The following is an 11,528-nucleotide window of genomic DNA, read 5'->3' on the forward strand; positions in this document are numbered from 1 at the left end:
ACCACCGAGCTGCTCAGGAGCTGCACATTGTTTTACACAGAAGAAAAACGTAAACAGGAAGTAGATTCTCTGTAAAAACCAACGAGCGAGAATCAACGTCATCAAACTCATAGATATATATAAAGAATTAATTAAAAAGTACATGTTCCACTACCAACACAATGTTATGGGTGAGCGAGCTGCCTGTGGCAAGATGGCCGCCATGTGCGGACGTTCGATTCCATTGGCCGAGACATCTAGTGTTTATATATATATCTATGATCAAACTGAGAAACTGCTGAATTAAAGTTAGATCAAAGGATTTCACCGCCGAGACTTTGATCTGTACGGAAACCGGTTTGTGACAAACTTCATTCCACATCTGAGGGGGGGTGTTTGTTTCCCTCACACGTCAGAAGGTGTGGGGTGCGCTTGTTTTGCAGACATGTCGGTGCAGGTGTGGTGTCTGTCGTTCCGCCAGCCGTACGCCGGTCTGATTCTGGACGGGGTGAAGACGCTGGAGAGCCGCTGGAGGCCCCTGCTGGCCCCGCTGGAGAACCAGACCCTGGCGGTCCACATCGCCCGGCGGGACTGGGAGGGCGACGAGTGGCGGGCGGTGCTTCGCGGCCCACTGGGGATGACCGAGGCTCAGATCCACGGGCTCCTGGAGTCCGGGGAGCGGTTCGGCCGCGGCGTGGTGGCAGGTGGGAACTGACCTGTGTTTTCTGTGGGGTTCCTGAAGGCATCACCTGTGGAAATACATCTCTTTCAGGATTGGTGGATGTGGGCGTGACCTCGGTGTGTCCCGCCTCCATGCTGGAGGAGGAGCTTCAGCACCTGGAGAGGTCGGCCCTTCTGGTTGGTCTGCAGGAGAAACACGTGACTCACCTGTCCAACCCTCGCTGGCTGAAAGAGCCCCTGAGCTCCAGAGGAGGTCGCGACCCCTGGACTGTGGAGATCCCCACGGAGCTTCTGCCATGAGGACACGTGATGCACACAGGGCCGGTGTCTCCTGGGATCAGATCTCACTTCCTGACCTACATGCAGATTAACACGCGTGTCCTGTGTTAAAGACCAGTCTGGGTTTACAGACGTGTGCGTGTGTGGGAGCATGTGAATGAAAGTATTGATCTCTATCTTGTGATCAGTTTTGATATTGTGATTCTTTGGACGTCAGCTGAGAGGACGTCCTTCACATGTGGACCAGGAGGGATTTGAAAGGACTCTGTTAGAGGATGTGGACTCATGTGGTCTGGTGTGATCAGATCTGATCTGATTGGTTCACACCTGAACATTCGTTTTCTTCAGAGAAAGAATCCTGATTTTCATGTTGCGCCACCTGCAGGTCAAACTGGACACTTCAGGCTTCAGCTCCTCCTCCTGTCGTCCAGACTCAATAAAGTGAAGTACACTAATATATCATGCTAATGTAACAGTCAACATCTTGTATTGTTAACGATGAAAATCTTCACTGAGGGAATAAAACCATGAGAAACAAAATGGTTTCTTCAATAAAACAAAGGTTCAGATCCAAAGATGATGAATGATGTCAGAATGAGTCTAGGGGGCGGTGCTTATACAGAGTTAGTTTTACATGAATGGAGTTAACGTACTGGTTGAACCTCCCGTGGAACTGGTTCTTCATGAAGTTAGTCCTGTAGTCAGCTCGTAACTTTGATTCTAGTTCAGGCTCCAGAAAGTCAAAGTACACGTTAAGTAAATGTTTGTAAAGAAGTTTCTGTCGTTTCACATCGTTCTTCTCTCTCTGATGTTTGTTCAAGTGTTTCTGATCAGTTTGGTTTGAATCAGTTATTAAATGATATAAAAACAGGCCGAGACGTCAGATGAGAATTACTACTGCACAGTGTACTGACTGCTAAAGACTCCATCACCACAAGATGGCAGCGTTCGTATCTGAGATATTCTACAGGAAGTGGAAACGAGTCATCTTTATTTACACAAACAGATGAATGGTTCAGGAGGTCCTGATCATGTGACACCTGTGATCATGTGATCTTTGTCACTGATGAAACAAACGGTCGTCTGCTTGTGAAACTAACTTTATTCTCCCAGAAACAACTTATCACCATCGGCAGTTTGAACAAAACATCAACATAAATACATCCCTCATCAATAAACAGGGACTGCCCATGCCCCGCCCCCTCTCACCGATTGGCCGACTGAAACTCAATTAACTGACCGACAAACTAATTAAACTCAGTTCTTCTCAGGTAACCGTACCAACAACTGTCGCTCTCGACTTCAACGTTCGGAGCACGAAGTTATTTGTGTCGGAGATTTGTAAATAAAGTTTTTTGGCAACAAACTAACTAAGAACTCTTTCACAACTTTCAATGTGAAGCTAACACGCTAAAGTGAGAACAGAAATACCTCAATACTGGAAGTATAGAGGGTTTTTTACAAAAAATTTACAGAAAGAATAAAGATTTGTCCTAATTATTTTTCATACATCATATCCTCTTTAACTTTCCCTGCCAACGGGAACTCGTTAGCTTCATGCTAACTCTTGAGGTATGTTTCAGCAGGATGTGCATCTCACTCACACGGTGGGGGGGATGTAGTGTGTCGCTGTGTGGTGGGGGGATGGGGCTGTAATGTAAGCAACCACGTGGGCTGGGTTAGGGGCGGGGCAATAAACCCGTGAGTTGTGGCCTCCAGTCTGGAGCGTTCCCCACTGGACTGATGGTGGGAGGCAGTGGTAGGAGGAGTGATGGGGGAGGTGGGTTGGCTGAGGAGCAGAGGGCAGGTAGGTGGTGATGGGCGGGGCTTCATATGGCAGGTGTAGCATAGGGGGAGGGGGGAGAGGCGTTTGCTCCTGGTACAGATGAGCAGCGGAGGGGGCGGAGCCTGGAGGAACAGGGCCAATGGAGGAGATGGAGCCTTCCATCGATGGGGAGGAGCCTGTGGGGGGTGGGGGAAACAAATCAAACAATGCAAAATTCAATCATGTTGTATCAGCTGATCTGTCATCACTGACCACCGCCGTGTCCGTCCGTCTGTCCATCTCCTGCCCTGGAGGATTCTGGGTAGGAGGAGGGGGGCTGATGGGAGGCAGCTGGGGGTAGAAGAAGAGGAAGTCTGATACTTAACAGGAAGTGGAGCTTCCATTTCCTGGGAACTACTACACCAGCTGTACTTCCTGTTCCCAGTTCAGGTCATATTTCTGATTGATGTTATTGTTCTGATAATCACGTCTGTCCTGAGGTCAGGTGATGAGGTCACCTGTGAGACCTGCACCAATCAGAGACGAGTCTTACCGTGCAGCGGCTCCTGGCTCAGGTAGGGGGGGTAGGGTTGGTAGGTGTAGTGGTTCTCAGGAGAGGGGGAGGAGAACGTTGTCTGCTGCTGCCAGTACCACTGGGGGGGGGGGGGGTTAATTATAAATTAATGTTATAATATATTAATATTTTAAATATTTAAAGAGAGTGTCACAGGAACTCACCTGGACGCCCAAGTTGAAGTAATACTGAAGAATTCTGCAGTCTACACACACACACACACACACACACACACAGAGTAACATGAGTGACAGCGGCAGGTCAGTGTGGGTGTGTGACAGTTAGGCTGGTTGACCTCTGACCTCGGGGTAAATCGCTGCCATTAGGGTCGTAGGAGTAAGGGGGCGGAGCCACCACGGTGCAGAGAGGCTCACCTAGCTCATTAACCAACCACGGAGAAGAAGCTGGGATTGACATGGAGGCTGAACAGGAAAAGATCATTTTAAACACGTTCTGATGTCAATTATCTGAGGAAACAGGTTTGTTTGTGTTTACATTGTCTCCAGAATCTAAACAAAACAGATCCACACAGAGGGTCTCTGTCAAATGCCTGTGTGTTTCTGTTTGTGTACCTGTTGCATGCGAGTGTGTGTGGACACCTGAGCGTGTCTGTGTGTGTGCACTTGGCGGCAGGTGAGCAGCTGCAGGAACATGCGATGATGGAGAAGAGGGTGAGGATGAGGAAGAGGAGGGTGAAGAGCCAACGACAGCTAAAGGCTTCACTACCTGTAACACACAAACCCAGTGAGTGTAGCTGACGTCACAATTATTATGGTTTTACCATCTTTCTGTCCCCTCAACCCGCTGAAGGTCCTACCACGTGTATAAATACAAACAGAGAGAACATTTGTACCTGCTGTGTGTGTGTGTGTGTGTGTGTGTGTGTGTGTACCTGCTGTGTGTAGTTGTAATTCATGTCTGGTCTTGGGGGAGAGTCAGCACATCCTCCTTCCTGTCCATCCTTTCACAACAAGAGAAAAGGTAAAAGCTTTCTGAAGCTTAGTGACATCACTGATCACGTGATCATTATGACATGTTATCATGTTGTTAGCATGTCCTGCTCCGTGTCCTCCGTCTGTCCCTCAGGTCAGAAGCATGTCCTCTGACAGACTGCGTCTCTTGTGTCTCTACAGATTCTGTGAAGTGATTGGTTGTTAAAGCTGTTACCTGATTGTTGGAGGCCTCAGCAGTTGTGTAACCACCGGACGTCTGGTAGTTCTGATCTGAAACAAAAGTCACAATCAACAGCTGAGGAAGCCACAGACACATCTGAGGTCAGTACTGGATCTACTGACAGGAAGCTGAGTGATGTGGTGACAGGATGAGTCTGGAGAGGTGGAGATGTTCTGGGTGAGTTAGAGATCAACTGAACCAACCAGACGTTGATCTAAACTTCCCTTATCCATCTCTTGAAGGAGAGTGGAGAGTCACTGTGGTCAGTGTTCGAGTCCCAGAGGGGGGGGGGGGGTTGGCTGTCACAAGTTCAATCTGGAAACTCTCTGTCCCCCAGATAAATACTTATTTCACAGGATGGAGCTACTTTAACAAAACTCACCCTGAGCACTGAAGATGAAATCCTCTGAGAACTCAGCTGAGAGACAAAGAGACAAAGCGTCAGGGGACAAAGAGACGGAGACAGAGTCAGAGAGACAGAGTCCCGTGTCCTCCTCACCCTGGTCCTCAGCGGTGCTCGTGTCCTCCTGTTCGTCCTCTGAGGAGCACACTGGGGTGTTTGCAGGTCGATGTGAAGGGGGGTGGTGTCCAGAGGCTCTCTGAACTCGATAGGTGGAGCCAGGTGGAGGGGGAGGAGCAGTGCCCTGTGGGAGGAGTCAGAGTGAATCCAAACGGAAACGCATGGTCACATGTCTGCGTGGTCATGTGCTTCTCTCACCGGCAGCGGCGGGAAGACGGCGTCGCTGGCGTCATCCAGCTGGTAGTACGTGATGGCCGAGTCCAGATCGCCTGGCTCCTCCCCCGTCTCCGCAGGGTAACCAAACTGACAATCTTTATTGATAGCAGCAACCAGCTGACGACGGCTACGACTGAACACAGGAAGACATGTGATCGACCACTGGGGGGGCAGTCACGGTTCTACATGGAGGGTGTTGTATTATATTTATGATGATAACACATGTCATCATCTGGAATAGTCTAGTTTCTTTGTCTCTGTTTATCAACCTGTCTGAGACTGCAGATGAAAATGAGTCTAAGAGGCTCTGGAACATTGTGCTCATATTAAATAATGTGCACCGTCCCTTTGGATTCAAAGTAGATCATATTTCAGAGACAGGTCATCGTGGTGAACACCAACCACACACATGGTTGGTGGGACTGTGGCAAGATGATGACATCATTTACCGGGACCTGAAGGCGTAGTTCTCATAGTCGTGGTAATATCGTCTTCCAGGGTGGTAATAGGTCAGCTGTGGGCCAATCAGGTGACGGTTGAGGAAACGGGTGGAGCTTCTGACCACAATCCATGACACACACAGACACACACAGAGACACACACACACACAGGAAGTCATCAGTATCAAGAGTAATTCATCGGTAACGCCTCCCTCAACATGCGTCACATGTCTTCACACCTGAGGTCAACCTGTGTCTCAGCAGGTGTGAATGTGATCAACTACACAAGTTCTACAAGTGTCAGTTCCCACCTGGACGCTCCGTAGCGAGGAGCTCTGACTGTAGGGTGGTGGTGGTGGTGGTGTGGGGGGGCGTAGGGATCATAGGTCATGGTTCCAGTTGAGGGAGGAGGGGGTGGGCGGGGGTGACCTGCCGGCTGGAAGCGAGGGGGCAGGCTGGATGGGGCGGGGCCTCCGTATAAAGGGGCGGGAGCTATCATGAGCTCGGCCCCCTTCATTCCACTGCTGCCCCGAGACTTCCTGAAGTAACGGTGACGATGATGACGCTGACCACGAGAGTCCAAGTCTGCACGAGGCCATAGGGTCAGGGGGGGGGGGGGTTGCAAGAGGTCAGAGGTCATAGAATAACCTAAGCTTACCCAGATCTCCTTTTCTAGTTGGAGCAGCAACATTCCAGGCAGGAACTGGATTCACTGGTTTCAGATCCGTCAGAGGAACCAGGTGTCTAAGACAGAGACACATCACAACCATCTGACGTCTGCTGGTCTGGAGTCAGCTTCACACCTGATGCTTGGTTCAGATTAATGTGGAAGAGTCGTCAGATTAAATGTTTCATTACTTCTCTCCCAGCTCCTCGATGAACACGGTGACGGCTGACGAGTGGGTTCCTACTTCCTGGATGAAGGCGTTATAGTATTTCCCCTTTGGCTCCAGACGCACCTGAAACAACACACAAACACACACACACACTAACACACACACACACACACACACACACTCACAGACACACACACACACACACTAAAATCAATCAACCACACACACACTGATGATGATCAGTGTGTGTGTGAGTGTGTATCAGCACTCACACACACACTGATGATCAGTGTGTGTGTGAGTGTGTATCAGCACTCACCCTGGCACAGCGCGGCGGAGGCGGGGTAACTCCTGGTGTAAACGATGTCATAGTGACCATTGATGGAGCAGTACAGCATCACCTAGGCAACACAGATGATTGACAGTCAGCACCGGAACTTCAGAAACAGTCAAACTAATCGGACCAATCAGAGGACTGGAAAACCAAAGACATGTTCTACAGGATAACAGAAACAACAGTACAAAATAACTATTGTTGGGCCAGAGCCCAGAGGCTGACCACCAGACACTGGAGCCGAGGGTGAACAAAGGGTTGTTAAACTTTTGGAGGGAAAACATTCTCCTGCAGGCTCAAGAATCTCCCCCTGGTGGTGGAAAATGTTCTGGGAATGCCTTGGAACCCCCGCTGAGTTCCAAGCCCCGCCCACTCAGATCGATTCCTGACAAATCAATTGGCCGATGTCCTATGACCAACTCCTCAAGGAGGAGGACCTCTCAGGTAATTTAAAAGCCCTGGGACTCCAAATAATCGCTGCCATTTCTCCCTGCTAAGGACTTCGACCAGGCCCCTTCGGGGCCTCCCAGATGTTCCAGCTCTAAAGGAGGCAACCAGAGTTATTTTCTTCTCTATCTTAAGTTGAATTTTATTTTGAAAGACTATTTTTGTTTTTAACTTGAAAAGGCCGCGCACAGAAGCTCATTCGCCGGCCGAGACAAAGACTTTCTTTTTCACGATCCCCACAACTGCGCCACAGCTGATCATCCCTGCAGAAGAGACGATGTTTCATCCCATTGAGGAGCAAGACGAATCCGTTCCTATTCAACAACCGAGGAACCAGCGCCACCGAGCTTGAGCGGCCACGATCATTCACTGGACTTCCTGAAAATCCGCATGCCACGCGCAAGCAACACCGCGAAGGTCACAGTAAGAGGCTTTATTGTCTGGGCAGAGACTAGTTTAAATACTTAGCGTGTCATTTATTTGATTGTATGTTTGTTTTAAGATCGCTGATCTGTTTTTAGCCGTGTAACGCGTGGCGAACTGGAGACGTCACATCCGGTTCCTTTGTTTACTATGTTCTGAGAAGCGCGCGTAACAAGCCGGCACTTCCTTTTTTTTTACGTGTTACCGTCAGAGATATTGTGCGGAGATTTACATCTGTTAAAAGATACATCTCATATAACTGGACTGCCCGCTTCGCCGGAAGTTTGTCTCTGACGATGTTTTGAGAGCTTTCCTGATCTCTCTCTATCTCTCCCTCTCTCTCTCTTTTCTCCTAAACCTGTTTTTACACACGTCCCGACCTACACTTACATATTTCATGTGGCATAGAAAATTCTAGATTTAAAGAGCCTTAATACATCTCGACGCCATTCGGCGCCAGAACCAGGAGATAAGAAATCTCTTTGTCTAAAGACCCCCTTTTTTAAGGTCAGTGACCGGCAGCCATTTTGCTTTTCGCAACGTGGCTTCACTTAGGAAACCTCCATCTTGTACGTAACATCTTGATCCTGGCCAGACTACGTCACCACGTGATCTTGTCATTACGCCATAGCCACTCCCCTTTCTCTTTCTTAGACACACACACACACACACCAGTAGATACTCAGTATTACATGTGTGACAATTGTGATAAGTGCTGCTGCTGCTGTTGCCATATTTGAAATATTGGTTTTGTTAAATGAAGAATCATTGAAATAACATTAACTTTATTTCCCCTTTTTAATAAATACTTTTGTAATTAAAGTATTTGTATTTCTGTGATTATTTGTACATGTGTATGTGAATGCAGCTGGATTACTATAGCCTGTGCTCCAACTTAAAACCCTTCATTGTTTATTATATAATCATTAATATTAAATATTGAGATTATTAATTTAACTTTTATCACTTGAGACTGATAACTATAGTTTGACTAGTTGGTCCCTGTAACCAGGGTGGTGCCCCGCTACGATAAGCAATGATTACAGATTGTATTATTCTTAATTGATCATTTTATTGTTTTCATTATTTATACAACCATTATTAATGGATAACCGTATCATTTCTAATTTATTATTATACTATTCTTAATTAATAGCTTTATAATGTTTAATTATTTTTAATAAATAATTTCTATATTAATAATCATTTCTCATGATTATTAATAATTAGCAGGATTTAAGGATAGCATCATTAAACGTAAACGGGGGCAGAGATGCTAAGAAAAGAGCTGTCCTATCAGAAACAAGTGATAAACCTATCTAACCTGGCTGAGTGCAGCAGGTTAGATAGGTTTTATCTTACTGCCACTTTTACTAATCAGGTTTTTAACTGTCAGATCCTCCCTGTTGGTTTTACTGATCACAGCGTTAAAAATCAGCTTCACCTTTAGTGAGAACTCACACACCAGCAGTGATGAGGTGCTACTGTCGAGGTTGTGTATCTGTCGAGGTTGTGTATCTGTCGAAGTTGTGTATCTGTCGAGGTTGTGTATCTGTCGAGGTTGTGTATCTGTCGAAGTTGTGTATCTGTCGAGGTTGTGTATCTGTCGCGGTTGTGTATCTGTCGAGGTTGTGTATCTGTCGAGGTTGTGTATCTGTCGAGGTTGTGTACTTGTTGTATCGGATGCGGTTCAGCAGCGGATCGTCTACTGCCTGCTCCACTATTATCTTACATAGTGTTTGCCCTGAGAAGGCAGGACTCATCTGTTAACATGGGAGCGGAAATGAAAACCCACCGTTCCGCTGTGCCACGGACATAACGGAGGAGCTGGTTCGATTCCTGTGGTCAAAGGTCACGATGATGTAATGAGACTAGAGCTGCTCTGAATCAAACCTTCTTCTTTACATGTATAAAAAGGTTGTCAGTGTATGATGTGTGTGTGTGTGTGTGTGTGTGTGTGTGTTACCTTTGCAGGTGTCCTGCCACACGTCAAACTCCAGGTTTCTGTACACGTCTCCGTCCAGAGACTTCATGACCTTATAAGGAAGAGAGAGTCTGGACGGAGGAGCATCTGCAGGAGACTGAAAAACAAAATCACCACAACAACTAAACACAGCTGACACACACACACACACACACACACACACACACACACACACACACACACACACACACACACACGCCAACTGACTCAGACGTTTTGACCCGCTAACCTTTGTGTCATCTGTCCCAGGAGCAGCACAGCATCACCTAGGCAACACAGATGATTGACAGTCAGCACCGGAACTTCAGAAACAGTCAAACTAATCGGACCAATCAGAGGACTGGAAAACCAAAGACATGTTCTACCCCCCCCCCGGTCAGGTGATGTCACCTTGTCCACAAAGTCGTCCTCTGAGATCACTGTGGCTGGTTTCCCCGGGTATCGATAGATCAGGAAACAACGCCTACACACACACAGACACACACACACAGTCACACACAGACACACACACACAGACACACACACAGTGAATTCTGGTGACATCAGTCCAGTAGAGAACATGTGATGCTCCTGGGTTCCTCACCTGTACAGCTGAGACAGAGCCTTGATCTCCACCTGACCCACGGTCTCCTGTTCACACTCATAACACAGAGGTCAAAGGTCACGGCAGCTCACCTTCGGGTCCTCCAGACACTCCAGATATTTCTCGAAGGAACCTTCGACAAACTGAGAGAAGAAGAAGAAGAACACACCTGAGCCTCCACCGCCATGGCAACGCACTGTCACACATCAGGTCACATGACAACTCACCGGTTCAAAGTTGAATCTGTTTGTTCTCATGAAGTCGGCACAGTCCTGACGGATCTTCTGATGGTAGTTCTGAGAGTAATACAACTACACACACAGACACACAGTCACACACACACACAGTCACACACAGACACACACACAGTCATTATTATATCTTCATATCTCATATCTATGCACCAAACCAAGGCTCTGAGCGGGAAAGAGTTTTAAAGTTTTAAATGAAACACTTAGCAGCATTGATCAAAATGAATGTATTGTGTTGGGTGGAGACTGGAACTGCTGCACAGGTTTGAAGCTAGATAGGACGGGTGTGGAGCCACATGTTCAGTCCTCCCAGCTTTTATCTGAGAGTATCATGAAAGCAGATCTGGTGGATGTGTGGAGGATGAAACATCCTTCAGCCCGGCAGTACACCTGGTGAAGGTGTTAGATGGAAGGATGAGTGCAGCAGGTTAGATAGGTTTTATCTTTCTGCCGCTTTTACTAATCAGGTTCTTAACTGTCAGATCCTCCCTGTTGGTTTTACTGATCACCATCTAGTTTTAATGGAGTTTATTTTATCATCAACAGTAAAATCAAAGTCTTTTTGGCATTTTAACATTAAATTATTGCATGATTTTACTTTCTGTGAACATTTTAAACTGTTTTGGGCTTTTTGGGGAAAAAAAGAAACATGAGTCTTCCTCCCTCACCTGGTGGTGGGAAGAAGGAAAAGCCCAAATCAGAGTGTTCTGTCAGCAACACTCAGCCAACTCCACAGTTAAAATAAAAAGAGCCATTCAGACATTAGAGGAGGAAATCAGGAACCTGGAGGCTGACACACAAAACAACGGGCAGGATGCAGAACGGCTCAAGACCAAGAGACAGGACTTAAACTCTTTTTCACATGAGAGAGCCAAAGGAGCCTTGGTCAGAGCCCGATTCACTGAACTACATGATATGGACGCTCCGACCACCTTCTTCTTCAACTTAGAGAAGTCGGTGGCTCGGAGGAAAGTGATGGTGTCTCTGTGGCTCCCGGACGGAGAAGTGACCAGAGAACCGGCTCAGATGAGGAAACACACCGT

General features: G+C 47.4%; 2 protein-coding genes across 2 annotated transcripts; one reads left to right on the forward strand and one right to left on the reverse strand.

Moving 5' to 3' along the window:
• The first annotated feature begins 127 nt into the window (after nucleotides 1–127).
• On the forward strand, nucleotides 128–1,810 carry LOC128437462 (protein EOLA1-like). The gene is made up of 2 exons (XM_053419633.1): nucleotides 128–683; nucleotides 752–1,810. Exons 1-2 carry the CDS (start codon nucleotides 425–427, stop codon nucleotides 958–960), a joined length of 468 nt encoding a protein of 155 aa, XP_053275608.1. The 5' UTR covers nucleotides 128–424; the 3' UTR covers nucleotides 961–1,810.
• Nucleotides 1,811–2,539: 729 nt separating this feature from the next.
• On the reverse strand, nucleotides 2,540–10,997 carry alg13 (ALG13 UDP-N-acetylglucosaminyltransferase subunit). The gene is given in 22 exon segments (XM_053419549.1): nucleotides 2,540–2,898; nucleotides 2,987–3,055; nucleotides 3,258–3,357; nucleotides 3,443–3,483; nucleotides 3,581–3,700; nucleotides 3,878–4,004; nucleotides 4,171–4,239; nucleotides 4,446–4,501; nucleotides 4,834–4,869; nucleotides 4,951–5,149; nucleotides 5,152–5,320; nucleotides 5,637–5,744; nucleotides 5,939–6,212; nucleotides 6,286–6,371; nucleotides 6,486–6,586; nucleotides 6,783–6,814; nucleotides 9,634–9,748; nucleotides 10,042–10,114; nucleotides 10,235–10,281; nucleotides 10,327–10,377; nucleotides 10,462–10,545; nucleotides 10,962–10,997. Coding segments are annotated over 22 exon segments (2,352 nt in total).
• Nucleotides 10,998–11,528: the final 531 nt, after the last annotated feature.

This window comes from Pleuronectes platessa, chromosome 3, assembly GCF_947347685.1.
Source record: "Pleuronectes platessa chromosome 3, fPlePla1.1, whole genome shotgun sequence".
In the NCBI taxonomy this organism is placed as follows: domain Eukaryota; kingdom Metazoa; phylum Chordata; class Actinopteri; order Pleuronectiformes; family Pleuronectidae; genus Pleuronectes; species Pleuronectes platessa.

What these genes read in the sequence shown, in the direction of transcription:
- LOC128437462 (XM_053419633.1), top strand. Translation starts at nt 425, where the DNA reads ATGTCGGTGCAGGTGTGGTGTCTGTCGTTCCGCCAGCCGTACGCCGGT. An exon ending in CGGCCGCGGCGTGGTGGCAG is followed by an intron (nt 684 to 751) that starts GTGGGAACTGAC and finishes CATCTCTTTCAG; the next exon opens with GATTGGTGGATGTGGGCGTG.